This window comes from Carcharhinus amblyrhynchos, unplaced genomic scaffold, assembly GCF_965287045.1.
Source record: "Carcharhinus amblyrhynchos unplaced genomic scaffold, sCarAmb.v2.hapA scaffold_825, whole genome shotgun sequence".
Classification (NCBI taxonomy): Eukaryota; Metazoa; Chordata; class Chondrichthyes; order Carcharhiniformes; family Carcharhinidae; genus Carcharhinus; species Carcharhinus amblyrhynchos.
The window spans coordinates 39,077-62,328 of record NW_027650565.1 but is presented as its reverse complement, the minus strand read 5'-3'; the positions used below and the strand labels follow the sequence as shown (position 1 = coordinate 62,328).

Below are 23,252 nucleotides of genomic sequence, written 5' to 3'. Positions count from 1 at the left end.
CTTGAGGCTGTGCCCTCTAGTCCTCCTATCCTTTCTAAGCGGGAAGAATGTCACTACCTCTACCCTATCCATCCCTTTGATTATCTTATACGTCTCTATAAGATCCCCCCTCATCCTTCTAAACTCCAACGAGTACAGACCCAGTCTATTTAGTCTCTCTTCATAGTCCAACCCCCTCATCTCCGGTATCAGCCTAGTGAACCTCCTCTGCACTCCCTCCAAGGCCAAAATATCCTTCCGCAAGTGCGGCGACCAAAACTGCACACAGTACTCCAGCTGCGGCCTCACCAGTGCCCTGTACAGTTGCAGCAAGACCTCCCTGCTTTTATATTCTATTCCCCTCGCTATAAAGGCCAGCATCCCATTCGCCTTCTTGATCACCTGCTGCACCTGCAGACTGGGTTTTTGCGACTCGTGCACAAGGACCCCCAGATCCCTCTGCACCGTAGCATGCTGCAGCTTTTCGCCTTTTAAATAGTAATCCTTCCTACTATTATTCCTGCCAAAGTGGATAACCTCACACTTGCTAACATTATACTCCATCTGCCAGGTCCTCGCCCACTCGCTCAGCCTGTCCAGATCCCTCTGCAGACTTTCCACACCTTCCACGCAATTTGTTTTCCCACTCATCTTTGTGTCATCAGCAAATTTCATTACCCTACACTCAGCCCCCTCCTCCAGATCATCTATATAAATGGTAAATAGCTGAGGCCCCAGCACCGATCCCTGGGGCACTCCACTAGTCACCAACCACCAATCTGAATAGCACCCATTGATACCAACTCTCTGCATCCTATTAGCCAATCCTCTATCCACGCTAACACCTTACCCCCAACTCCATGCCCCCTAACTTTCTGTAGCAACCTTTTATGAGGCACCTTATCAAACGCCTTGTCCCATATCCCCTGCACTTGTCCCATATCCTTGATTGTTATGATATTTTAAGTGCTCACCCAAATATAAAAGGTTGTAAGGTTCCGGCCTCCACTACCTTCCCAGGCAGGGCATTTCAGATTCCCACTGTCCTCTGAGAGAAAAAGATTTTTCTCAAATCCCCTCATCCTAAAACAATGCCCCCTTGTGATTGACACCTCAACCAAGGGAAATAGCTGCTCCCTATTCACTCTGTCCATACCACTCATAATCTTATACACCTCACTCACATTCCCCCCTCAGCTTTCTCTGCTCCAAAGAAAGCAATCCAAGCCTATCCATTCTCAATGCTGCATCCCAGGGAACATCCTGGTGAACCTCCTCTATATCCCCTCTGCTTCTGTCACATGTAGATCATTGGTAGATCAAAAATCTGTCTAACTTGGCCTTGTATATGTTCAATGTTCCAGCCTCCACTGCTCTCTGGGGAAGAACATTCCAAACCCAAAGACTTTGAGAAAATAACTTTTTCTGCATCTGTGTTTTAAATAGGAGTCCTCTTACCTAGTTCCAGATTTGCCCCATGATGAGGAACAGGCTGTCAGCAGTTTGACTGACTTTAGCCTGTGGCTGCTTTCTTGGATTCACAATGAAGTCTGGTTTGTTTTTGCAGCTTGGAGCAGTGAAAGTGTGACGATGAGTGAGCTATGTGACGGCACTAGCTCCCAGCCTCCTCAAATGGGGGCTGAATCAGACCTGGAGCAGGAGGATGAGCTGGAGATCCAGGCCCAGGAGTATGTGGACCGGGTACGGAACCCAGAAATGTCTGGTCCCAGGCCACAAAGCTGCCTCCCACAGTCGAGCAGCGAATCGCAGCCCCGAAGCAGCAAATCCAGTGCATCTGACCTGAGTGTCAAACTGCGGTCCAGTCAGGTGCTGTCCGGAGACAGCAGGCAGTCAGGTCTGTTATCTCTGCCCTGGGAGCTGGTATTAGAGATCTGCTCATACCTGGACGCCAGGTTTGTGCTTGGAGTTCTTCCACTGGTTTGTCGAACTTTTCAGTGTGTCCTGACTGACCACGTGACTTGGAGAATCCGGGCGCAGAAGATCCTTGGGCAGAGCTACCCTGTGTTGGAAGGTTTGTAAACTGCACTGAAGTCAATGTTCTCTCCACTTATCACTCACTCTGTTTCATTCCCTCCACAGTCCCAGTCCCCGTCCCCATCGTCCCCAACCACCCCCCCCCCTCCCCCCCTCGTCCCCTCCCCTCCCCTCCCCCCTCGTCCCCTCCCCTCCCCTCCCCCTCGTCCCCTCCCCTCCCCCCCTCGTCCCCTCCCCCCTCGTCCCCTCCCCCCTCGTCCCCTCCCCCCTCGTCCCCTCCCCCCTCGTCCCCTCCCCCTCATCCCCTCCCCCCTCCCCCCTCCCCCTCATCCCCTCCCCCCTCCCCCTCATCCCCTCCCCTCCCCCCTCGTCCCCTCCCCTCCCCCCTCGTCCCCTCCCCTCCCCCCTCGTCCCCTCCCCTCCCCCCTCGTCCCCTCCCCCCCTCGTCCCCTCCCCCCCTCGTCCCCTCCCCCCCTCGTCCCCTCCCCCCCTCGTCCCCTCCCCCCCTCGTCCCCTCCCCCCTCGTCCCCTCCCCCCCTCGTCCCCTCCCCCCTCGTCCCCTCCCCCCTCCCCCCCTCGTCCCCCCTCGTCCCCTCCCCTTCCCTCGTCCCCCTCCCCCCCTCGTCCCCCCTCGTCCCCTCCCCTTCCCTCGTCCCCCTCCCCACCGTTCCCCCCTCGTCCCCCCCTCCCCCCGTTCCCCTCTCGTCCCCCCCTCCCCCCCTCCCCCCTTCTCGTCACCCCCTCCCCCCCTCCCCCCCTTCTCGTCCCCCCCTCCCCCCCTCCCCCCTTCTCGTCCCCCCCTCCCCACTCTCGTCCCCCCCTCCCCCCTTCTCGTCCCCCCCCTCCCCCCTTCTCGTCCCCCCCTCCCCACTCTCGTCCCCCCCTCCCCCCCCTCGTCGCCCCAACCCCCTCTCGTCCCCTCCCCCTTTCGTCCCCTCCCCCTTTCGTCCCCTCCCCCTTTCGTCCCCTCCCGTTCCATCCTCTTCACACTCACAATCCCCCTGATCTGTGGGTGAAATGTGGGTGGGAGAAAACTATGTTTGGGCAGAGAACGGTGATAAATGTGAGCGGTGAATGTGGTGGGAGTGAGGGTGAGTGTGGAGAGGGTGAGAGGGGTGAGGTGAGGGCAGAGGGGGATGAGGGCAAGGAAGGTGAGGTTGGAGGGAGATGAGGGGATGAGACTGAGAGCAGAAGGGGATGAGGGTGAGAGGGATGAAGTGGAGGGGAATGAGGGTGGAGGGGGGTGAGGGGGAGGGGGTGAGGGCAGGGGAGTGAGGGTGGTCGGGGGTGAGGGGGGGTCAGGGTGGTGAGGGTGGAGGGGAGGGGGGTGAGGGGGCATGGGTGGTGAGAGCGGAGGGGGGGTGAGGGTGATCGGGGGGAGGGGTGGGTGAGGGCGGGGGGGGTGAGGGCGGGGGGGGTGAGGGCGGGGGGGGGTGAGGGCTGGGGGGGGGTGAGGGCGGGGGGGGGGGTGAGGGGGGTATTCCAGCCTCTGTTTAAATTTGTTGCTCTTTAAATAGGAAAGGAATTTGATTGGCCAACTGCGTGCATTGAGCTTGAGGAGCATCTCTCCCATTGGTCGGGCAGTAATCCCAAAGTGGAACATTTCTCCCTCAGTGACGGACATTTTGCCTCCGTGGACTCGGTGCTGCTGATCCAGGTGCTGCTGCTGGCAGTGTCCTTCCGACTGATCCCCCTGAATGTGTGTGTGTGTGTGTATGTGTCTGCCTGTGTGTGTCTGTTTGTCTGCCTGCGCGTGTGTGTGTGTCTGCGCGTGTGTGTGTCTGCGCGTGTGTGTGTCTGCGCGTGTGTGTGTCTGCGCGTGTGTGTGTCTGCGCGTGTGTGTGTCTGCGCGTGTGTGTGTCTGCGCGTGTGTGTGTCTGCGCGTGTGTGTGTCTGCGCGTGTGTGTGTGTCTGCGCGTGTGTGTGTGTCTGCGCGTGTGTGTGTGTCTGCCTGTGTGTGTGTGTGTGTGTGTGTGTCTGCCTGTGCGCGTGTGTGTGTCTGCCTGTGCGCGTGTGTGTGTCTGCCTGTGCGTGCGCGTGTGTGTGTCTGCCTGTGCGCGTGTGTGTGTCTGCCTGTGCGTGTGTGTGTGTGTGTCTGCCTGTGCGTGTGTGTGTGTCTGCCTGTGCGTGTGTGTGTGTGTGTGTCTGCCTGTGCGTGTGTGTGTGTGTGTCTGCCTGTGCGTATATGTGTGTGTCAGCCTGTGTGTATATGTGTGTGTGTCAGCCTGTGTGTGTGTGTGTCTGCCTGTGTGTGTGTGTCTGCCTGTGTGTGTGTGTGTGTGTCTGCCTGTGTGTGTGTGTGTGTGTGTGTGTGTCTGCCTGTGTGTGTGTGTGTGTGTCTGCCTATGTGTGTGTGTGTGTGTGTGAGTCCTCCTCCTCCCCAGGTCTCCGTCGCTGTGTGCGTTGCCTGAGTGTCTGTCTGCTTCTGTGGATACACAGCAGCTTCCTGATGTTTGCTGAGATCTGTACCAATTCCCGTTGCTTCATGTCCTTCAGAATGCTTCACTGTGTGTCTCGGGATCGAGGGATCGGAATGTCAACATCTGGGACCTGAGGCACTTAGGGAAGGATGGGGAGAAGGTTCTGGTGAAAACTCTCGGAGACCAACCACGGGGAACGCACAGGGTGAGGACAGCAGCAGCACGCAGCCAGATCTCTGCATCGTGGAGAAAGTACGGCTGACTGTGTGGCAAGTGCAGATCCCCGCTGATTTATCATTGTCATTATCAACCCTAATATATTCTCAACACCCCTCCCCACTCCTTCACACAGGCTGCAGGAGATACACCGTAAGCTTGTATTGCAACTGGAGGAATCTCCAGCAGATCTCCTGGGGCAGGGGTGAGTATGAATAATCTGTCGACTGAGCCTCCTACTGGGTGAAGAACTCATTCACCTTTAGAAAGATTGCATCATTCATTAAACCAAGGCCTCAATGTCCCTCACAGACAGATTCCAAAGCAAGAGGTGGGCTGTTCTCCCTGAGGATGATACAAACAAAAAATGCTGGATAAACTCAGTAAACCTGTCAGTGTCTCTGGGGAGAGAAACAGAATTAATGCTCTTAGTCTGTATGAGTCTACTTCAGAACCCTAGAATCGTAAAGGAGGTAGATACAGAGAGAGTGGATACATTGATTTCCCAAAAATCCTTCTCTGGGGAAATACCAGAGGATTGGAAAACTGCCAATGTGATTCTCCGATTCAGAAAGGGAAGGAGCAAAACACAGGTAATTATTGGCCAATTAGCCCAACATCTATTGTTGGAAAAATGTTGGAATTAATTATTAAGGAAATAATAGCCGCGCATTTGGAAATTCAGAATCTAATCGTGCAGCATGGCTTCATCATGTCTGACTGATTTATTAGAGTTTTTTGGGGAAGTCTCAACCAGAGTGGATAGAAAAAACGCAGTGATGTGTTACATTTGGACTTCCAGAAGGTGTTCGACAAGGTACCTCACAAAAGGTTAAATCATAGGATGTATTATATTGGCATGGATAGAGAATTGGCTGATGGGCAGGAAACAATGTCTGGGGATAAGGGGTCCTTCTTCAGGTTGGTGACCTGTAACCAGTGGAGTTCCACAGGGATCAGTGCTGGGGTGACACGGTGACACAGTGGTTAGTGCTGCTGCCTCGCAGCTCCAGGGACCCGGGTTCAATTCTGGCCTCTGGTCACTATCTGTGTGGAGTCTGCACGTTCTCCCCGTGTCTGCGTGGGTTTCCTCCCACAGTCCGGTGGCCTACTCCAGTGCCTATTTCTTATGGTCTTATGCTTAATTCTGTTTGTCTCTCCACAGATGGTGCCAGACCTGTCGAGTTTATCCAGCATTTTCTGTTCTTATTTCAGATTTTCGCAGCCACAGTATTTTCTTTTTTCCCCCCCCACCGCCACCCTTGTAGCCTGCCCAATAATCATTGCCCAGTCAGATTATCTGAGCATTATACTGCTGTTAGTGGGATCATGCTGTGCACAAGCTGACTGCCATGCTTCCCACAGTACAACAGTGACTGGACTTTGAGACTGTGTCAGTGACTGGGAAGTACTGTGGGAAAGGCACTATATAAATGCAAGTTGTTGTCTGTGTTCTGACTGCAGTGTTGTGAGTTGCTGTGCCTGCTGCTTCTTGCTGTCACTCTCTCCTCTTCCTCCAGGGCTGGGTCTGGGCTCTCGCAGCCCAGGACAATATGCTGTGCTCGGGATCATGGGACAGCAGTGTCAAGCTTTGGGACATGAATTCAGAGGGGGCAGCAGTCCGGGACATCAGGTAGTGGCAGCTTCTCTGTAATTTCCCCAGCAGAAGATTTTTGTTTATTAAGACAGGAATTGAATAGAAGATTAGGAGAGGTTATGTTTCAGTTACGTGGGACATTGGTGAGACCATGAACAGAGTAGTGTCTGCAGTACTGGTCTCTTATTTAAGGAAAGATCTGAATGTGTTGGAAGCTGTTCAGAGCAGGTTTACTAGAATGATGCCTGGAATGGGTGGATTATCTTGTCAGGAAAGGTTGGAGTATCTGCTGGAGTTTGAGAGGTGACTTCATTGGAAGATATGATCGTGAGGGGTATCGACAGCGTGGGAAAATCGAGAACCTGGGGGTTACTATTTAAAAATAATGGATCGAGTTGTCTTTTCAGCTGGAGAAGATACAAGGCCAACCTTTCCAACCCTTCCTCATAAATACCCCCACAATAAATTCCACTGCGCTCTTAGCTTTGTTAGTGACCTGCTGTACCTGTACACCAGCCTTTTGTGATTCATGCACTAAGGCACCCAGGTCCCTCTGTATCCCAGAACTCTGCAATCCCTCAACATTTAGATGCCATCTGAATAAAGAACAAAGAAAATTACAGCACAGGAACAGGCCCTTCGACCCTCCAAGCCTACACTGACCATGCTGCCCGACTTAACTAAAACCCCCTACCCTTCCAGGGCCCATAGCCCTCTATTCCCATCCTATTCATGTACTTGTCAAGACACCCCTTAAAAGTCACTATTGTATCCGCTTCCACTACCTCCCCCGGCAAACAATTCTAGGCATCCACTACTCTGTGTAAAAAATCTGCCTCGTATATCTCCTTTAAATCTTGTCCCTCGCACCTTAAACCTGTGCCCCCAAGTAATTGATTCTTCCACCGTGGAAAAAAGCTTCTGACTATCCACTCTGTGCATGCCTCTTATAATCTTGTAGACTTCTGTCTCTCCTTGGTCCAGTGAGAACAAACCAGGTTTCTCCAACCTCTCCTCATAGCTAATGCCCTCCATACCAGGTGACATCCTGGTAAATCTTTTCTGTACCCTCTCCAATGCCTCCACATCCTTCTGGTAGTGTGGCGAACAGAATTGAACACTATATTCCAAGTGCAGCCTAACTAAGGTTCTATAAAGCTGTAACATGACTTGCCAATTTTTAAACTCAGTACCCTGGCCGATGAAGGCAAGCATGCCATATGCCTTCTTGACTCCCTTCTCCACCTGCATTGCCACTTTCAGTGACCTGTGTACCTGTACACCCAGATCCCTCTGCCTACCAATACTCCTAAGGGTTCTGCCACTTACTGTGTATTTCCTATCTGTATTAGACCTTCCAAAATGCATTACCTCACATTTGTCTGGATTAAACTCCATCTGCCATCTCTCCGCCCAAGTCTCCAACCGATCTATATCCTGCTGTATCCTCTGATGGTCCTCATCGCTATCCACAAATCCACCAACCTTTGTGCTTCCTTTTTATTCTTCCTGTTAGAATGGGCAGCCCACATTGAACTCCATTTGCCTGGTCTTTGCCCATGCACCTAACCTGACTATATCCCTGCTCGCTTGCCTCTGCTACAGTCCAATCTCACTCGCTGGGCTTCAGTTCAACTCTGTGATTCTAAAGGAACCAGCTAATTTAAATGGTCACAACATTTAACAATTGTGTCTTAAAGGATTTCTAGTCTATTCTTTTAACCTTTATTTGGCCTCTAACTTGCTTTCCTTCTGTTATCTGTGTGTGTAACATCAGGTCTTTTGTTCTTTCTTCCCTCAGGTTTAGTAGTTAATTTGCTCTTTCTTTATCTCGCGATTACCTTGTTGATTGGCTCCTTACTGATTGCTGTATTGATGGTAAAAAGATATATTTGGATTTGAAAAAAAGGAGAAAAGAAATTTAAAAATTTTTGTTATGATCAACCAAGGGAATAGAGAGGAGCCAGTTCATCCTAACCTCACTGGTCATAACAACATTATGATCACTCTTACCAATAGGATCCTTTACTATGGATCAGTAATTAATCTTTGTCAGGCTTAAAATAGCCCGATTGCTTCTAAATGTGTTGTTCCAAGAAACTATCTCAAATAGACACTATGAATTCATCCTTTAGATTACCTCTGTCAAGATGATTTTTCCATTTTTCAGGAAGATTAAAATTTCCCCCAGTTATTATAATTTCTTTTTTGCAAGTCAGTCTGATTTACTTGGACTGTGCTTGATCCGACAGTGCAGTTACTATCTCATTACTGACTTCTTTCCCGTGCTATCTCTTAGCTCGAACCAAAATGATTCCCTTGAATTCCACATTTTGATTTTCTGAACCAAGATCATTTCTCACTGCTGTCCTGATCTCTTCCTCTGTTAACAGAGCTACTCCACCTCCTTTTTCCTTTATTCCTGTATTTCCAAAATGTCAAATACCCTTGAATATTCAGGAATGTTAATGTATGTCTTCCGTACCTGTAGAATGGGAGACCAAAACCGGAGTATGCTCAGTCCCAGGGTCTGAGACCGGGGAGGACGCTCGGTCCCGGGGTCTGAGACCGGGGAGGACGCTCGGTCCTGGGGTCTGAGACCGGGGAGGACGCTCGGTCCCGGGGTCTGAGACCGGGGAGGACGCTCGGTCCCGGGGTCTGAGACCGGGGAGAGATGGAGGGTGGGGGAACGCTTGGTGCCATGTTGCTGCTTTAACAGTGTTGGACTTTGGGGTGAGATACTTGCATTTTGAAGCAGCCAGGTTAAGGGGGGAGAGGGGGTCCCCTCGGGGTCTTGCTGCATGAAGTCTCAGTGATAGCTGGTTGCGGATTGTGATTCCCTCCAGTCAGACCCCACTGAGGGACCGGAACGTGTAACTGTGCAGTTTGGGGATGGCAGTCCTGGTGGGAGAGTGGAATTAGTATATTTTGGTATTTGGGGTGGGGGGGATGGGGAGGGGGTGGGGTCTGCAGCCCAGTTTAATCATTAGAAACACAGTGACTGAGATTTTCTTTCCACAGAGGGAAGGCAGCTGTGCTGTGTCTGGTTTACCTCTCCGATGTGCTGGTAACAGGATCGTACGATAAAACAGTCACTCTCTACGACCCACGAGGTTAGATCACTGCTTCCGTCTCCAGCTCTTTGTCAATGTGATGTTTTTATTTTGGGTCAAGTGTGGTCAGAGTTTTGATCATGGGGAGGTGATGATGGCCCAGTGGTATTATCACTAAAATGTTCATCCAGAAACTCAGCTCATGTTCTGGGGACCCGGGTTCGAATCCCACCACAGCAGATGGTGGAATTTGAATATCTGGAGCTAAGAATCTAGTGATGACCCATTGTCAGAAAAACCCACCTGGTTCACTAACACCCTTTAGGGATGGAAATCTGCCTCCATACCCGGTCTGGCCTACATGTAACTCCAGAACCACAGCAATGTGAAATGGCCCAGCAAGTCACTCAGTTCAAGGGCAACTGGGAAGGGCAATAAACACTGGCCAGCCTGCAACACCCAGGTCCCAGGAATGTGTAAAAAGAGAATTACAAACAAGAAATCATCTTCAGGAGAGGGGGGAACTGTACCCCAGGGAGAGTCAGGAGAGAGGGGAACTGTACCCCAGGGAGAGTCAGGAGAGGGGGAACTGTACCCCAGGGAGAGTCAGGAGAGGGGGAACTGTACCCCAGGGAGAGTCAGAACAGGGGGAACTGTACCCCAGGGAGATTCAGGAGAGGGGGAACTGTACCCCAGGGAGAGTCGGAAGGTGGGTTTTGTCTCTTCCTCACCCACCCCCCCTCCTGGCAGTTACGTCTTCCTGTTTCACTGTGAATGATTCCCTTGGGTGGCGTGTTGTTGAGGATTTAGCTGATTAAGTTGTTCTGTGTGGGAGTTAGAGGCCAGTTTAATGGAAACCGTGATGTTAATTGCTGTTTGAATTCCCTGCAGCTGGTTATCCCGTGTTATCCAGCAGGAAGCTGCACTCCAGTGCCGTGCTGTGTCTCGCTGCTGATGAACGATTTATTCTGTCCGGCAGTGAGGATCGTACCCTCGTGGTGGTCGATCGACGAACCAATCATATTCTTCAAAAGCTTCAGGTACCTGCGGATCCTAAAGGCACAGAATCGACCATAGCCTCCCCTCCCCCCCCCCCCCCCCCGGGCCACATTCAGCCCTCCGAGCGCCCTCCCACACACACACACACACACACACACACACTGCCCCCTGAACCCCTCACCCCCCCACCCTCTGGCTGAGCACTCCCCCCGCCACACACACACACACACGTGCATGCACCCCCAGGCTAAGTCCTCCCTGGCCATATCAGTCAACCCTCCCATCAGTCCCTGGCCGAATCTCTCTACCTTGTTGTCTCTCACTCTCTCTCTGTCTCTCCTCTCAGTTGGACTCCTACCTGTTAACCATGTCGTACACTCCGGGTGAGCTGTGGGCTGGCGACAAGTGGGGTCTGGTCCATGTCTTTGACCAACAGGATGGCAGCTTCCAGCACGCCAAGGTAGGGCCCAGTGCCTCGGGGGGGCAGGGGGTGGGAACGTTCCTTACACAAGGTGCTGAGCTGTGAGGGATTATAGAGTGACGGCAATCACGGCAGCAGCCATTGGCTGAGCTGTCAGTCGGTCTGTCTGAGTAACCAGTCCTTTCTCTTTCTCTTAGTGTTTTAACGTCGGACATCGTTCACAGCTCACTGGAATCAGACATTCTCTCGGCACCTTGTACACTTCCTCAACAGATAAAACAGTTAAGGTAAGCCATAGCAGCACAAAGAGAGACCGTTCGGCCCATCGTGTCTGTGCCGGTCTCTGGATCTGACCTGTGGCAGTTACATGGGCTGAAGTGTTAGCTCTGTCCCTCGGCAGACACACACACACGGCTCTGAGGGTATATCATCCTCTGCGGTTTGCTGGGACTGGGATAGGGAGTGATAGTAACAGTAGGAGCAGGCCATTTGGCCCATCGAGCCTGCACCAATAACAATCCCACTCAGGCCCCATCCCATAACCAAACATATTTATCCTAGCTAGTCCCCCTAACATTAAGAGGCAATTTAGCACGGCCAGTCCACTTATCCCACACGTCTTTCAGACTGTGGGAGGAAACTGGAGCACCCGGAAGAAACCCACGCAGACACGGGGAGAATGTGCAGACTTCACACAGACAGTGACCCAGGCTGGGAATCGAACCCAGCTCCCTGGTGCTGTGAGGCGGCAGTGCTAACCACTGTGCCACCCTTAAATTCCCTCTTAAATGATTTGGCTGTAATTTGAAGATGGTTTTGCCTTTATCCTGGGTCTTTTACCCATTTTAAACACCTCAAGCTGATTGTTATTCATTCCTCTCCATGCGACAGAGTCTGTGCAAACTGTCCTCAGTGTTTAACTCTGAGTGCTGTTCCACAGCTCCGGCATGGTGAGGCTGGGGACTGGTTGAGTGGGGTTTGTTTGCAATAGTGTACTAATCAGGATGGGTGTTATCTCTCTGTCCCTCTCTCTCTCTCTCTCTCTCTGTCCCTCTGTCTCTCTCTCTCTCTCTCTATCTGTCTCTCTCCAGGTCCATGTGCCTACAGAACCTCCTAATACACTTTTCACTTTGCCCCATGGAGATGTGGTGAATGGGGTAAGTACAGTCAGTCTGTGTGTGCTGTGGGTTTGGGGTACAGTCAGTCTGTGTGTGCTGTGGGTTTGGGGTACAGTCAGTCTGTGTGTGCTGTGGGTTTGGGGTACAGTCAGTCTGTGTGTGCTGTGGGTTTGGAGTACAGTCAGTCTGTGTGTGCTGTGGGTTTGGAGTACAGTCAGTCTGTGTGTGCTGTGGGTTTGGGGTACAGTTAGTCTGTGTGTGCTGTGGGTTTGGAGTACAGTCAGTCTGTGTGTGCTGTGGGTTTGGAGTACAGTCAGTCTGTGTGTGCTGTGGGTTCGGGGTACAGTCAGTCTGTGTGTGCTGTGGGTTCGGGGTACAGTCAGTCTGTGTGTGCTGTGGGTTTGGGGTACAGTCAGTCTGTGTGTGCTGTGGGTTTGGGGTACAGTCAGTCTGTGTGCGCTGTGGGTTTGGAGTACAGTCAGTCTGTGTATGCTGTGGGTTTGGGGTACAGTCAGTCTGTGTGTGCTGTGGGTTTGGGGTACAGTCAGTCTGTGTGCGCTGTGGGTTTGGAGTACAGTCAGTCTGTGTGTGCTGTGGGTTCGGGGTACAGTCAGTCTGTGTATGCTGTGGGTTTGGAGTACAGTCAGTCTGTGTGTGCTGTGGGTTTGGGGTACAGTCAGTCTGTGTGTGCTGTGGGTTTGGAGTCCCTGTTTCCTTGCTGGAACTGTAGGCCCCTCCGTCACCCTGGAGATAGGTTTGGGGTGGGAGGTTCCGCTCATACAGTACAGGAGGAACCAGACACTCAGACAGGAGAGGGGAAGGCAATCAGCCTTTATTCATACAGAAGCAGTGAGGGAGCTCACACACAGGCTCAGGCTCTGATACTCCGATAGTCAGCCTGTCTGCTCACAGATAAAAATTAGCCTCTAGGGTCAATGCCTTGAGAGGAGGAAGTTTTTACTGCTGGATCCCACATTCAGAGATGGTGGGGGTGGGGGGGGCGGTGAGAGAGAGTTTGTAACTCTGTACTCCAGAAGGGAGTCTGTAGCCCCTGGGTCCAGTGCCTTGGTTTGCAGGTGAGAGGATTGGCAGCGTGCTGAGCTGTGTGTTTGCTGGGGTGGTGGGGGGGAGCCATGTGTTGTTGGGGGTTGTGTTGGGGTGGGGGGAGCAATGTATTTCCCGGGGGGGGACCTGTGCATTTGCAGGAGGGGGAGAGCTGAATGCTTTGCGCTGTGGGGATGGTGCTGGGAATGTTAATAAGGAATGTGATATTCCCTGTTGTAGATCAGTGTGGAGGGGGACGTGCTGGCAGCAGCTTCTGGATCTATGTCTGTGGAAATCTGGAGGAGAACAAAGTGACGAGGAGCTGGGCGAGTGGTTGGACTTGTCGAGAGAGTGCGAAAGGAGTCGCCCGTCAGTCTGTCCACTGGTCTACACACAGGAAACGGGTACTCTGGAAATCCCCTCCAAACACCCCTACTAACATCATGTGACTGCAAACTCCCCTCCCCCAAATATTTCCTAACACATTAAATTCCTATTGAACGAGGCACTCCTACACACTGCTATGATTGCTGTCGTCACTTGGGCCTCTTGTTTGTGTGTGACAGTGAACGGTGACACAGACGGCCCTGAGTAACTGTCTCTGCGAGGTCAGGTCACACACAGCCTCTATCGGTGGAGGTTTGCGAGCCACAGAACTTGCTGCTCTGTTAATTAGACAGCCTGTTTGAAGGAATAAATTGAAATTGCTCGGTTGATGCCACAGTGCAGACTATCGAAGCCTCTCTGTGACTCACAGAGCAGGCCAATTAACCACCCGCTGGCAACCACACTCCATAGGATCTCGTCGCAAAGCCCCCCGCACGATTGCAATGTGAAGAAACTCCCTCCCTCTCTGCTAAAGCTGTTCCCCGTGTCACAGTCTCTGCTCCGTAAGTCACTGACGGGACATTGATTTAAAGCAGGAGTTCCCAGGAGTTTGGCCTCGAGCGTCCGTTTAATTTTGGTTGGTGAAATTCCCGTCTGAACCCAAAGTGGTGGCTCCAAGTCCCACTGTCAGGCTCCAACAGTGACACGTACACAGATAGCAGTGCTGGGAGACACTGGCACTGCCCCAGGGTGAGGCAGCACACCAACATTCTGTCTGTCCCCTTAGGTGGATGTTAGAGATCCCACTGCATGGATACTGAGAGCGAGGGAGTCAATTAATGACTTTGGAAAGAATGTTATATTTATCGATACGGAGAAAGCTCCAGGGCCATGAGGACAGAGCGAAGCTGCTAATCTGATTACTCTCCATCCCACTGTATGATTCCTGAACTTTCACTGGTGTACTGACCAATAACAATCCCTGAAGCAACATCACTCAGGCTCTGCTCACAGACCCCCTCTCTGTGTCTGACATCTTACTTTGCGCAAATTAGCTGCTGTTCTTCCCCCAATACTGAGTGCATTTGAAAAGTATTTTTGAGGTGGTGAATGGCACTATGTAAATGAAAGCTTTTATTTTGTTCTCTGTTCCCCTGAGAATCCCTTTCTGCTTCCTCTGAGTGGGAGGGACATACTGAGGCTCTCCTGTGGAAGATGCAGAGTCTGCACTCGACAGTGAGGCTGGTGTGTACGCTGCCTGTACACTGTGGGTGCCCTATTCACACAGACAGTGAGGCTGGTGTGTACTCTGCCTGTACACTGTGGGTGCCCTATTCACACAGACAGTGAGGCTGGTGTGTACTCTGCCTGTACACTGCAGGTACCCTATTCACACAGACAGTGAGGCTGGTGTGTATTCTGCCTGTACACTGTGGGTGCCCTATTCACACAGTGAGGTTGGTGTGTTCTCTGCCTGTACGCTGTCTGTACACTGCAGGTGCCCTACCCACAGACAGTAATGCTGCTGTGTACTCCGCCTGTGCGCTGCCAGTGCCCTATCCACACAGACAGTGCGGCTAGTCTGTACGCTGCCTGTACCCTATCCACACAGACAGTGCGGCTAGTCTGTACGCTGCCTGTACCCTATCCACACAGACAGTGCGGCTAGTCTGTACGCTGCCTGTACCCTATCCACACAGACAGTGCGGCTAGTCTGTACGCTGCCTGTACCCTATCCACACAGACAGTGCGGCTAGTCTGTACGCTGCCTGTACCCTATCCACAAGACAGTGCGGCTAGTCTGTACGCTGCCTGTACCCTATCCACACAGACAGTGCGGCTAGTCTGTACGCTGCCTGTACCCTATCCACACAGACAGTGCGGCTAGTCTGTACGCTGCCTGTACCCTATCCACACAGACAGTGCGGCTAGTCTGTACGCTGCCTGTACCCTATCCACACAGACAGTGCGGCTAGTCTGTACGCTGCCTGTACCCTATCCACACAGACAGTGCGGCTAGTCTGTACGCTGCCTGTACCCTGTCTCAGTCATGTCACATTGAGGCTGAGGGAAAGGTTTCTCCAGGAGCTCCAGCAGCAGTGGGTGGACTCTGATTCCCCCCAGAGCACCAGCTCAGGAAAAGGGGAAATGACGGACAAACTGCAGTATGTCACTGAAATGGGAGAATATTGTCAATTAAAATAAAATATCTGAACAGATTGCTGTGTTTTCGAGGTTCACACATCTTCCTCTGTTAGCCTTAGACTGTGGGAGAGGAGCAGTCTGTGCTGAGTGGGAATAACCTACAGTACAGACAGAGGCTGTTAGGCCCATCGAGTCTGTACTAACCCTCAGAAAGAGCACATCGCCCAGGCCCTCCCCTCCGTCCTATCCCCATAACCCTGCGCATTTAACATGGCCAATCCACGGAAACCCGCACACCTTGAGTGTGAGAGGAAACCCATGCAGACACGGGGAGAATGTGCAGTCTCCACACAGACAGACTCTGACCTGACGCAGACCTGGTGCCAATGATTTGACTGTCTTGCCAGCACCTCCCCTGCCCCAATACCCATGTGATTGCCAATGTCTCTGAAACCAGGAAGAGAATGAGAACGGACCCGAGGGTCAGACAAGCTTTACTTTTCAAACTTCATTTACATCAACCGTCAAGAAACATGTTCCAGCCCTATAACCCCCCTCTGCTCCCCCTCCCCCCCCCCCCCTCCCCACCCTCTCCCCTCCTGCACCTACACCCCCCACACTCTCCTCACCTCCCCCGCATTCTCCCCACTCCCACATTCTCTCCACCCCCTGCACTCTCCCCAACATCCCCCCCCTCACCCCCACCCCCATTCATCGCCACCTCTCTATGTACCCACCCTTGTGCAGCCTGTTCTGGTTGGGCTGTGCTGGGGGGGGCTGTAGATCCAGTGGGTGCTGGGGGGTGGGGTGTAGATCCAGTGGGTGCTGGGGGTGGGCTGTAGATCCAGTGGGTGCTGGGGGTGGGCTGTAGATCCAGTGGGTGCTGGGGGTGGGGTGTAGATCCAGTGGGTGCTGGGGGTTCACTGAGTGTCTTCTCCAGTTTGTTACAGAATGATGCAGGGTTTCTTATCCTTAAACGGATTCTCTGAGGTGGGGATTCCTGTCAGCAGTGGGTCACTGGTTATGTGATCCTCACAGTAACGCATCAGATCCCCCGCAGCTTTGGAAATCTGGGAACAAGAACAGAGAATCATTGGACAGAGAGTGGGAAGGGGCGAGGGAGAGAGTGGGAAGGGGCGAGGGAGAGAGTGGGAAGGGGCGAGGGAGAGAGTGGGAAGGGGCGAGGGAGAGAGTGGGAAGGGGCGAGGGAGAGAGTGGGAAGGGGCGAGGGAGAGAGTGGGAAGGGGCGAGGGAGAGAGTGGGAAGGGGCGAGGGAGAGAGTGGGAAGGGGCGAGGGAGAGAGTGGGAAGGGGCGAGGGAGAGAGTGGGAAGGGGCGAGGGAGAGAGTGGGAAGGGGCGAGGGAGAGAGTGGGAAGGGGCGAGGGAGAGAGTGGGAAGGGGCGAGGGAGAGAGTGGGAAGGGGCGAGGGAGAGAGTGGGAAGGGGCGAGGGAGAGAGTGGGAAGGGGCGAGGGAGAGAGTGGGAAGGGGCGAGGGAGAGAGTGGGAGAGGAAGGAGGGAGGGGGGAGTTTCAGGAAGGTGGTAGGGAGTGTGAGGAGGGAAGGGAGAGGGGGAGGGAGAAAGGGGAGGGGCGGGGGAGTGTGGGGACAGAAATGAGGGCGGGGAGGAGAGGAGGAGAGAGGGAGGGGAAGGAGGGGGGAGTTTTGGGAAGGGGGGGATAGGGAGATGGGACACCCTGTGAATCTCCTCCCAGCTGAGTGGATCGATCATCGTGGATGAATATTGATTATCAGCCACTCGCCATTCCCACTCACTCAGTCCCACATTAATCACTTTGATTATTAAATTCTGGGGCTCCTGCCCGTTCCAGAGTCTGCGGCTCCCTGGAGAGAATAAGCAGCCTGAACAGGAATCAATAAGGCAGCCACTGAGAATCCAACCGGGAACTGAGGAGAAACCTCTCTATTCCGGAGCTGGGGGGGGCATCTGGAACTCACCTTCAACAACTGGGGGCATAATGATGATGCAGTTAACGGAATCCGGAACAAGACATGGGGGAGGGAGAGAGAAGGATACAGTGAGGGGGAGAGGGAGGGAGAGAGAAGGATACAGTGAGGGGGAGAGGGAGGGAGGTGAAGGATACAGTGAGGGGGAGAGGGAGGGAGAGAGAAGGATACAGTGAGGGGAGAGGGAGGGAGAGAGAAGGATACAGTGAGGGGGAGAGGGAGGGAGAGAGAAGGATACAGTGAGGGGGAGAGGGAGAGGGAGAGAGAGAAGGATACAGTGAGGGGAGAGGGAGGGAGAGAGAAGGATACAGTGAGGGGGAGAGGGAGGGAGGTGAAGGATACAGTGAGGGGGAGAGGGAGGGAGAGAGAAGGATACAGTGAGGGGGAGAGGGAGGGAGAGAGAAGGATACAGTGAGGGGGAGAGGGAGGGAGAGAGAAGGATACAGTGAGGGGGAGAGGGAGGGAGGTGAAGGATACAGTGAGGGGGAGAGGGAGGGAGAGAGAAGGATACAGTGAGGGGGAGAGGCAGAGGGAGAGAGAAGGATACAGTGAGGGGGAGAGGGAGGGAGAGAGAAGGATACAGTGAGGGGGAGAGGGAGGGAGAGAGAAGGATACAGTGAGGGGGAGAGGGAGAGAGAGAGAAGGATACAGTGAGGGGGAGAGGGAGGGAGAGAGAAGGATACAGTGAGGGGGAGAGGGAGAGAGAGAGAAGGATACAGTGAGGGGGAGAGGCAGAGGGAGGGAGGTGAAGGATACAGTGAGGGGGAGAGGCAGAGGGAGGGAGGTGAAGGATACAGTGAGGGGGAGAGGCAGAGGGAGGTGAAGGATACAGTGAGGGGGAGAGGCAGAGGGAGGTGAAGGAGGCTCATGTGAAGTTTCTACACTTGAACTGAATCAGTGTGAGCCGCAGGTTCAATGTGATTCTGGGCACTTACACAGAAGTTGGGAATAGATATTTGAGTTTATTTGTAAACATTTTTGTCAGTGCAGGTGAAATGGAGAGTTTTAGAAATGAGAATAAATAACAGGTGAATGGAAACACTTTCCAATTTAACCCAGAATAAATATACGGAGAACCTTTTGGCCTGTTAGAAAGCAAGAGATTTCAGAGATCAAATCCTTCACCGCCCGGGATTAAATCCAGGATTAAATCCCCGTTATCTCACCGCCCGGGTTTGTATCCGGGATTAAATCCCCGTTATCTCACCGCCCGGGTTTGTATCCGGGATTAAATCCCCGTTATCTCACCGCCCGGGTTTGTATCCGGGATTAAATCCCCGTTATCTCACCGCCCGGGTTTGTATCCGGGATTAAATCCTGTTTTCAGCTATCTGCTCATTGCTAATATAGCTCAGTAGTTCTGGCAGGGATGATTGGTTAGTCGGTAATATTGCTTACTTTAATCCGCTCCATCCCAGCTTCCATACGAAGTTGTTCCACAGCTTTCCTGGCCTGGGCAATGTGGCTTGTGATGATCGTTTTGGACGTCATTTTGTGACACTCTGGGATCCGTCTTTGGTTATTTCCCAATAACAGGCTGGAACAAACAGAAGAACAGAGAGTGATGCTCACCGAGGAATCTGAAGGACAATTGCGAACGTCAATCTGCAAATTACCAAAAATATCTCAGCAAACGCAACAGAATATTTTGGAAATGCATCCCCAGAATGTACTGAGACATCAGTCTCTCATGCACGTCCTGGTTTAGATCCCAGTCTGTCTGACAGGCAGTGAGTGATGGAGGAGCTACACTGACACCGAGCTTTAACACCATTGGGATAATGTGAACCTAAACAAGGCAGATAATAGAGGGATGACCTAGAACACTGCACCCTGCCATTAACATTCAGTAAGAATTCATTAGCCTTGTCTCTATTATACAGGAAGAGACAATGAAAATAGGAGCAGGAGGAAGCTATTCAGGCCTTCAAGCCTGTCCTGCTTGCTGTTCAGAATGATCATTGCAGAACAGCCAGCTCAATAACCTGATTCCTCCCCCCGATCCTTTGACCCTCTTCAACCCGAGTCTTATACCTAACTGCCCCTGGAAAACATTCAATGTTTTGGCCTCGACTTCTTTCTGTGATAGCAAATTCCACAGGCTGACCACTCTCTGGGTGAAGAAATTTCTCCTCACCTCTGTCCTAAACAGTTTACCCTGTATCCTGAAGATTGTGATGCCTGGATCGGGACACCCTCACCAATGTCCATCCTTCCAGCATCTACCCTGTCCAGCCCTGTTAAAATTTTATAGGTTTCAATGAGATCCCCTGTCAGATTTCTGAACACAGTAAAAAGTCTGACAACACCAGGTTTTAGTCCGACCGATTTATTTGATAGTAAACTCACTAGCTTTCGAGGGGACTCCCTCTTCGTCAGGTGAAGAGGGAAACCCCTTGAAAGCTAGTGAGTTTACTATCAAATAAATCGGTTGGACTAAAACCTGGTGTTGTCAGACTTTTTATTGTGTTTACCCCAGTCCAACACCGGCACATCCACATCAAGATTTCTGAACTCCAGCCGATATAATCCAAACCGACTCAGTCTATCCAGGAATCGGTCAGGATCAGGCAGTTGTTTGGAATGAGGTACCTCTGTCGGCATTGGGACAAGTCAGGCCTCTGTGAACTCTGCCTGTTGTCCTGGGTGAAGCCACACTGAATATTCAGTATTATCTCCAGTGAGGACCTGGGTTTACAAAAAATTCTGCAAGCTTCCTCCAGCTCACAATGTATTTATTAAGCAGGTCCACCAGCCCAGGTCTCTGCTCAGCCACCCCACCCAAATAAAACTCCCTTTACACTGCTTAGACATTTAACTCCGGGTCTCATCACTTCACGTGGCCTCAGTCCCATCCCACCAGCTACTGCCTCAGCTCACCCAGTGTAGCCCAGAAACCATCTCCAGTAAGTGGACACATAAAACAGGCACACATCTATCTCCCTGCCAGTGCTCCTGATGTCGGAAGCCTGCTCCCATTCCCTCGTCCTGTTCAAACCAAGGAATCCTGATTTTGTTCATCAGTTTCAAAGCTTACATGTGGCTTACCAGAGAGCAAAGCAAAATCTCTAGCTGTGAAGAGACAGTGTAGGTAAATCACCGGGAATGAAATCTTGATTTTTCTTCCAGTTACAGTTGAGATGAGGAAGGATTTGAGAGAGGGGACCATCCACAACCTGTCACATCAGCTGCTGCTATTCACTGCCTCTCCCCGCCCCACAGCCCCTGTCCCAGATCCCTCACTGAATCCCAGGGCTACACAACAGGAACCAGCTCTTTGAAATGTTTCAGGAGCAGCAGCACACCGAGGGATTTTACAGTTAAATGTCAGACTTCAAAAACAAATCCTTCCATCTACTCCCGCTTGCTGCTTATTTATACATTCTTTGTTTTAAAAATAAGTTCTCTCTGGAATTCTTCTAATCCATCAGAGTCCCTCAGCTCCCATCATTCTACTCAGATGTTCAAACTTCTGTGTTTGGGATTGAATGGAGTTGGAAAGGCATCAGGAACTCCAACTGTCGAGGAACTCATTTCATTATCTCCCTGATGATGTTTCCTGTTAATTTTTAATCTCTGAAATCAGAAAACAATCCCAGGTCACGGGCAGAGACCCCCCTCCCCTGCATTCCTTCCTGGGATATGGGCATCTCTGGCTGGCCAGCATTTACTGATGTGGAGATGCCAGTGTTGGACTGGGGTAAACACAGAAGTCTCACAACACCAGGTTAGAGTCCAACCAGTTTATTTGGGTTCATGTCACACTATCTGTAACCCCCATAACTTGCCTGGCCTTGTAAAATCTCACCTACTGTCCTATCTGGAGACAATACACATCTCTTTAACCTATGCTAATGCTAGCTCCACTCACACTGTCTGCATCTTTAAGACTTGAATAGCAGGTTAGCTGTAAAGACTGTAAACTGTGTGTGACTTTATATGCCCTTCTCCGATCAGAACCTTCCACGCAACTGACGAAGGAACACGGTTTCCGAAAGCTTGTGGATTTACTATCAAATAAACAGGTTGGACTTTAACCTGGTGTTGTGAGACTTCTTACAGCATTTACTGTCCATCCGTAGTTGCTTTTGGAGGGCAGTTGAGAACCATCCATATGGCTCTGGAGTTATTGATGGGCCAGGCTGGGTAAGGATGGCAAATTTCCTTCCCTAAAGGACATTAGTGAACCAGATGGGTTTTTCCAACAATCGACAATGGTTTCGTGGTCATCAGTAAATTCTTAATTTCAGATTTTTTTATTGAATTCAAATTCCACCATCTGCTGTGGTGGGATTCGAACCTGGGTCCCCAGAACATGAGCTGAGTTTCTGGATGAACATTTTAGTGATAATACCACTGGGCCATCATCACCTCCCCATGATCAAAACTCTGACCACACTTGACCCAAAATAAAAACATCACATTGACAAAGAGCTGGAACAAAGGTTCCAGGGAGGAGTCAGATGGGAAGGGTTATTGGTAGGCAGCACAATGGTTCATACTGCTGCCCCTCGGCACCAGGGACCCAGGATCGATTCCCAGCTGGGTCACTGTCTGTGCAGAGTCTGCACCTTCTCCTCGTGTCTGCGTGGGTTTCCTCCGGATGCTCCAGTTTCCTCCCACAGTTGGAAAGATTCATTGGCCGTGCTAAATTCGCCCTCTGAACAGGCGCCAGAGTGTGGCGACAAGGGGATTTCCACAGTAACTTCATTGCAGTGTTAATGTAAACTGACTCTTGACTAATAAATAAACTAGAAATTTAAATTCCACCATCTGCCATGGCGGGATTGGAACCCGGGTCCACGGAACAGTAGCCAAATTTCTGGGTTAATAATCTAGCAATAAAACCACTCGGCCATCGCCTCCCCCACCCCCGGGTGTTCACTGGGGCTGAAGGAGCCACTTGACCCATATTGCCCACTGACCCCGCCCCTCACACTGACCCCACCCACCTCACTGACCCCGCCCCTCACGCTGGCTCGACCCCGCCCCTCATGCTGACCCCGCCCTTACGCTGACCCCGCCCCTCGCACTGACCCCGCCCCACGCACTGACCCCGCCCCCCACACCCCCTTCACGCTGTCGGTGCCGCGCATGCGCGGTTTCATTCCCTGGCTGGGCCTTTCGATTCGCGGGTGAGAGAAACAGAGACCGGGGATCCGGGCCTAGCGCCGGGGGAACCGGGGGCCCAGCGCCGGGGGATTCGGGCCCGGGGATACGGACGCGAGGAACCAGATCCAATGTCACTCTTTTAATCTTGGGGGGTCTCTGCCCCAATCCGGGGGTCTCTGCCCCAATCCGGGGGTCTCTGCGTTAATCTGGGGGTCTCTGCGTCAATCTGGTGGTCTCTGCCCCAATCCGGGGGTCTCTGCGTCAATCCGGGGGTCTCTGCCCCAATCCGGGGGTCTCTGCGTCAATCCGGGGGTCTCTGCGTCAATCTGGGGGTCTCTGCGTCAATCTGGGGGTCTCTGCGTCAATCCGGGGGTCTCTGCGTCAATCTGGGGGTCTCTGCCCCAATCCGGGGGTCTCTGCGTCAATCTGGGGGTCTCTGCCCCAATCCGGGGGTCTCTGCGTCAATCCGGGGGTCTCTGCGTCAATCCGGGGGTCTCTGCGTCAATCTGGGGGTCTCTGCCCCAATCCGGGGGTCTCTGCGTCAATCTGGGGGTCTCTGCCCCAATCTGGGGGTCTCTGCGTCAATCTGGGGGTCTCTGCCCCAATCCGGGGGTCTCTGCGTCTATCCAGGGGTCTCTGCCCCAATCCGGGGGTCTCTGCGTCAATTTGGGGGTCTCTGCCCCAATCCGGGGGTCTCTGCGTCTATCCGGGGGTCTCTGCCCCAATCCGGGGGTCTCTGCGTCAATCTGGGGGTCTCTGCCCCAATCCGGGGGTCTCTGCGTCAATCCGGGGGTCTCTGCGTCAATCTGGGGGTCTCTGCCCCAATCTGGGGGTCTCTGCGTCAATCTGGGGGTCTCTGCC

General features: G+C 52.5%; 2 protein-coding genes across 2 annotated transcripts; one reads left to right on the top strand and one right to left on the bottom strand.

The window, feature by feature from the left end:
• The first annotated feature begins 922 nt into the window (after positions 1–922).
• Positions 923–13,346, top strand: fbxw9 (F-box and WD repeat domain containing 9). Its single transcript, XM_080184610.1, has 10 exons — positions 923–2,011; positions 3,492–3,631; positions 4,471–4,599; positions 6,131–6,243; positions 9,229–9,320; positions 10,152–10,300; positions 10,606–10,719; positions 10,878–10,967; positions 11,772–11,837; positions 13,083–13,346. Exons 1-10 carry the CDS (start codon positions 1,570–1,572, stop codon positions 13,155–13,157), a joined length of 1,410 nt encoding a protein of 469 aa, XP_080040736.1. The 5' UTR covers positions 923–1,569; the 3' UTR covers positions 13,158–13,346.
• Positions 13,347–16,089: 2,743 nt separating this feature from the next.
• On the bottom strand, positions 16,090–19,551 carry LOC145340181 (guanine nucleotide-binding protein G(I)/G(S)/G(O) subunit gamma-7-like). Its single transcript, XM_080184613.1, has 2 exons — positions 18,678–19,551; positions 16,090–16,384 (listed from the first exon to the last, which is right to left on the bottom strand). Exons 1-2 carry the CDS (start codon positions 18,768–18,770, stop codon positions 16,259–16,261), a joined length of 219 nt encoding a protein of 72 aa, XP_080040739.1. The 5' UTR covers positions 18,771–19,551; the 3' UTR covers positions 16,090–16,258.
• Between the last annotated feature and the right edge of the window lie 3,701 nt (positions 19,552–23,252).

Bases quoted from the DNA above. Each gene is read 5' to 3' on its own strand.
- LOC145340181 (XM_080184613.1), bottom strand. From the start codon at position 18,770: ATGACGTCCAAAACGATCATCACAAGCCACATTGCCCAGGCCAGGAAA. The intron at 16,385-18,677 runs GTAAGCAATATT...TCTTGTTCCCAG, and splicing joins CTGGGATGGAGCGGATTAAA to ATTTCCAAAGCTGCGGGGGA.
- fbxw9 (XM_080184610.1), top strand. From the start codon at position 1,570: ATGAGTGAGCTATGTGACGGCACTAGCTCCCAGCCTCCTCAAATGGGG. The intron at 3,632-4,470 runs GTGCTGCTGCTG...CATGTCCTTCAG, and splicing joins ACTCGGTGCTGCTGATCCAG to AATGCTTCACTGTGTGTCTC. The intron at 6,244-9,228 runs GTAGTGGCAGCT...TTCTTTCCACAG, and splicing joins GCAGCAGTCCGGGACATCAG to AGGGAAGGCAGCTGTGCTGT.